The sequence below is a fragment of the Bactrocera neohumeralis genome, unplaced genomic scaffold (assembly GCF_024586455.1).
Source record: "Bactrocera neohumeralis isolate Rockhampton unplaced genomic scaffold, APGP_CSIRO_Bneo_wtdbg2-racon-allhic-juicebox.fasta_v2 cluster09, whole genome shotgun sequence".
Taxonomy (NCBI): Eukaryota; Metazoa; Arthropoda; class Insecta; order Diptera; family Tephritidae; genus Bactrocera; species Bactrocera neohumeralis.
In genome coordinates, this window is record NW_026089622.1 from 19,770,094 (window position 1) to 19,774,993 (window position 4,900).

Below are 4,900 nucleotides of genomic sequence, written 5' to 3' on the forward strand. Positions count from 1 at the left end.
ATAACCCACTTTTGCGGGCCTTGTTGAAAAGCCGTCCACAAGACGCCCTGATACTCGAGAGCTCCGTAGTCCACCATAGAGGTTTCTCTTTGCCCTTCGGCGATCTCAGTGGACAAGACCTCTCCAGCGCAGCCTTGCACGCCGAGCTGAAGACTTCAACCCACTCCTCCACCGCATCGGTAGTGGCCAACGAGTCCACCCCCAGTGCACGTGGGAGAGTTTGCCGAAGCCTCCTGCGGTAACCTTCCCAGTCCGTGTTCCTAGGGTTCCTAAAAGATTTCCTAGGCTGACCTTCCCCGACTAGACTAAACTCGATGTACCTCTGATCCGAAAAGAAGTGATCGTCGAGGACCCTACAGTTCGAGATCAGCGGGGCAGCTTGTGAGGTTAGGGTGAGGTCGAGGACCTCCTCCCCGCCTGCGGTCGCAAAAGTAGGAGAGTTTCCGCTATTACAAATGCAAAGATCTTCGCCAATAATGAAATCAAAAAGTGACTCACCTCTACTGTTAGTATCCGAGCTTCCCCAGATCTAGTGTCTCGAGTTAGCGTTCGAACCGATGTAAGGGAGGCGGCTCCACCACATCATCGTGTGGTATGTATGCGGAGATAAGCCAGAAATCCCCGGTGTCACACTTCAATTTCGCTGTCACAATGTCAGCGCTGCTGAAATTAGGTAAAAGAAATACCGCCAATTCATTCCTTACCAGCATACAGGCTCTGTTCCTACCTGCATCCTTGGCCGTCAGGAGTCTATGGCTCTTTGTCCTCAATCCAGAGATCCAATTACCAATCAGCCACGATTCCTGGATCAGGACGACATTAGCTCCGTCTTGTTCCAGACGGATCAACAGATTGGCGGAGGCCGTCTTCGCATGCTGGAGGTTAATCTGGAGGAATTTCATCCTTCAGACTTTCCTCCAGGAGCGCTATTTCAGCGCCCAAGTCGTGATCGACCCGACCCTCCTCAAACAGTTGTTCGAGGCTGAAAACGGAGTCGCCAATCGACGAACCGCCCCCAACACTCGCCACATCCGAGAGATTCGGATCGACTTCCACGGTCATTTGACCGTCGGCGCCCTCTGTCGCATCGATTTCCACGGTCGTTTGACCGTCAGTACCCTTTGTTACATCCACCGCAGCCACCGCAGCTTGGGGGCCATCAGCTCTGGCATCCGATGGAAGTACTTTCAGCACTACCATCTCAAAACCATAGCTTATCGCTTCCTTTGTGTTGCTGAGAGGACCAATGGATTCCGTGTTTAGCATTATCAGCGCTTGCTGATACGGTTCATCAGTTCTCTCCAGCCTTAAGACTCTCCAGTCCTGTGTTGGAAGTGAGGGATTAGAATATCTAAGGGTTTCCTCAATCTCACTCGGAGTGGAAGGTTCGGCCGGCAGCCAAATGCGAGCCCTAGGACGAAGAGGAAGATCCTCTTTGGCCACGGCCTCCAGTCTGGCTCCCTTCCAAACCTCCCCCACCAGAGAGACTGCCTTCTTGTATAAGATAGCCGATCTCTCGTCAGCACAACTTGTGAGCTTGTGCAGCCCCTGGTGCCAATCGGCATTCACACATTTCGGGGGTGGCCCCGGGTTTTCCTTGACCAACCTCAGGAAGACCGATGAGATAGCCGCCGCTACCTTCATCATGGGAGATGGCACCGTCCTCCCTACTACGGTCGAGCACCCCCAATACTATGGCACCAGCGCCTTCAGCGATATCGCTAAAGGTTGGCGCCTTTCCTGTTCGCGGTTTCTTAACAAGGGAGGTTTCTCCCTCGTGCGACCTCTGCCGCTTGACCGCCGGTTCTGTCCTGCTGGTTTCCGGTCCTACCCTATCGTCCTCGCTCAGCCTTTCTCTGACACCTGCCAGGGTTTTAACGGGACGGGGGCAGTCGCGACATTAGCCTGTCAGCCATTTCTGATGAGTGTCACCTCATCGTACTCAGGTGTCAGAATGCCGCCACCACCAGCACAGGGTTCTACCAAATCCAAAGTCGTCCAGGGAGTTGTTAGACCGTGAAGGCCGCAGGTCATTTAGCGTTACCCAGGATGCACCAGCCTGGAGGCGTCCTGCCTTACATCCCAGTCGTACATAAAGATGATCAAGATTTTCAGCAAAGTTTTTTCCGAAAATCACCCAATACTCCACTACGTGACTTTAAATTAAAAACAGTTACCTTTGACGTAAACTGTGCCCCACACCTGGCCATTCGTACACTCCACGAACTGGCAGAAGACACAAAGTCAGAATTTCCTCTGTCAACACAAGTGTTGAAAACACAAACGTATGTAGACGACATTCTGTCTGGAAGCCACAGTCTTCCACAGGCATACGAGTCACTACCACAAGTGACACAAGCGCTCAATTCAGCAGGATTCCATTGAAAAAGAACCACCCTAATATTTTTAAGGACATACCTAAAAAAATCTATAAGACACTAATTTCCCTAATTCGAAAAGGAAAGCACAACAAAAACATTGGGGTTACAATGGAATACGGTATCTGACCAGTTTTCATACACTAATGTGTCAATATCCGCACTATCAGCTATAACAAAGAGGCAAATTTTATCCTCGGTGGCAAAAATTTTCGATCCTCAGGATGGCTTCGCCAATTATGATACAAGCAAAAATTATAATACAACTGAGATGAACAAGTGAAGCCATTTCGTTTAGAAAAGTGGTCCACTATGCCCCAGAGCACAAAGTCGAACTACATGTCTTCTGTGATGACACTGAAAAGGCATATTGTGCCAACATTTATGTGCGCAAACAATCCGACACAGCGACCACCAGTCACCTACTAGTAGCCAAGGCGCTAAAACCAATAAGTCTGTCACGACTGGAACTATGTGGTGCACTACTACTAGCCAAACTAGTATCCATGGTGCAAACGCATCTAAATATGGCAAAATATAAATTGTATCTGTGGTCTGATTCCGAAATTGTATTAGCTTGGTTAGAAAAACAACCTCATGCATGGAAGACGTATATTTCCAATCGAACGTCTCAAATCCTTTACCTAGTGGGATCAGCCACTTCGCGACACGTAGCCAGTGCTGACAATCCGGCCGATTTAGGTACTCGAAGGTGCAAGCCTGTGCACCTTGCCACCACCACTCATTGGTGGAATGGTCCTCGATGGTTAACAGAATCTCCCGATTCTTGGCCACTGTATAAATGAGCATCCTCCCCCGACCTCAACACACACTTCACCACACTCACCACATTACGCTTACAACTCACATTCTACACTACACACCGACACCTGCACACATGTACACCAACCACAGTCACACCATCCTATTCAGCACCAACGGGGATAAAGAAGGACTGATCAACGGATTCAGATCAGTTCCTTCTACGACACTAGCATCGATCGGTCATACGTTTCCACATCCCGCTTCTATCCGCCGCCATCTTTTTGCGAAACCAACCGCGTTATTAAATAGTTAACCTCAACTTTAGAAAACGTGTATTTATTTTCAATTGGTTAAATAAAATCTCTGTTTGGTATAACCACCACAAGGAGAGATAAGCCCCCCTTTTTTTCGGTATTTATTGCATTTTTTAATATTAGTGGTGAAGTGAAAAAATAAAAGGTGAGTGCATGGTCCTTCGAGCCATAATTAAAGGCACATTGATAAAGAAAGTGAAGTGCAGTGACACAAAACATATAGAAATCCAGAAATCTTCAAATGTGAATGGCAGAAAATAAAAATATATATAAATATACACATATTTACAAAACATACATAAGAAGCAATATTGTGGTGCAACAACACGAAACAAAAAAAAACTGAAATAGAAAGTGCGGTCACCCAAGTAACCAAATAAAAGGGCAGTGAAGTATATACAAGAGCAAAAACACCAATGTCAAAAACAACAAAACAATTTAAACTTTACTAAACTTAAAAAATCAGTTAAATTAATCATACTTATTATTATTATAATATTATAAATGCGAATGTAAGTTTGTTTGTTACGCTTTCACGCAAAAACTACTTAACTGATCATCATGAAACTTATATGCATATACTCCTGAAGGTATTAGAAGTAACATAGGGTATTTTATATTAAAAAAAAATGTTTACGAAATATAAAAAATTAGCTATTTCAACGCCATCTAGCATTACATTAACGAAGTTTCAACCCTGAATACTGTAATACCGTCTCACTGTATTACCGGCGCTGACGACAATATCTAATTCAATTGAAAATAGTTTCAACTGTTTCTAATTTTTCTATATTTATTGTTATTTTTTTCTGTCGTTACATGCAGTATAAAACTATTAAAATTTTTGAGGTAATCCGTAATTTTTGTGGTTAGCTGTCACTTTATTATTTTAGATCTTACTCGCTGATGTTAATTTTTACTCTGCTTTTCTTTGAAAATGCCTCGGAAGCGGAAATCTGGTCTATCCAAAAACTCATCGCGGACCCGTGCCGCAAAAGTTGCACGAAATCAAGAAACTTCGGCTCACGCAGAGCTGAGAAGACAACAACAAGCAGAGCGACAAAGAGTTTTGAGAGCAGCTCAAACGCCTCTTCAGGCACGAGTTCGTTTAGAAAGACAAGCTGCACTGCAGACAACTGAAGAGCGATAGAAACACCAGAACAATCGCAGGCGAGAAGAATTCATAATGCAGACCTGCAGACCACGCACCGCCGAAATTTCATGCGTAATGATTGGGCTGTGTTTAATGGTACTGGGTTTCAATACGATCCTTCAATTGAATATCATAATCATCCATTGATTGTTATTGACTCAATGATTAAAAAATGTCAGCACTGCGATGCTTTTCAATGGAAAGATGAAACTGCTGGAATGTGTTGTTCCGTTGGTAAAGTTTCACTTCTATTACTTGGTGAACCAAAAGAGCATGCGTCTCTCATGGTC

The 4,900-nt window shown here is 45.1% G+C and overlaps 1 protein-coding gene across 1 annotated transcript; it reads right to left on the bottom strand.

Annotated features, from left to right (window-relative positions):
* Nucleotides 1-882: 882 nt before the first annotated feature.
* LOC126764650 (uncharacterized) lies at nucleotides 883-1,644 on the bottom strand. The gene is made up of 2 exons (XM_050482311.1): nucleotides 1,129-1,644; nucleotides 883-1,077 (listed from the first exon to the last, which is right to left on the bottom strand). Exons 1-2 carry the CDS (start codon nucleotides 1,642-1,644, stop codon nucleotides 883-885), a joined length of 711 nt encoding a protein of 236 aa, XP_050338268.1.
* Between the last annotated feature and the right edge of the window lie 3,256 nt (nucleotides 1,645-4,900).

Coding starts and splice junctions, on each gene's coding strand:
- LOC126764650 (XM_050482311.1), bottom strand. CDS start 1,644: ATGAAGGTAGCGGCGGCTATCTCATCGGTCTTCCTGAGGTTGGTCAAG. Junction 1,078..1,128: donor CTGCGGTGGCTGCGGTGGAT/GTAACAAAGGGT, acceptor GATGCGACAGAG/GGCGCCGACGGTCAAATGAC.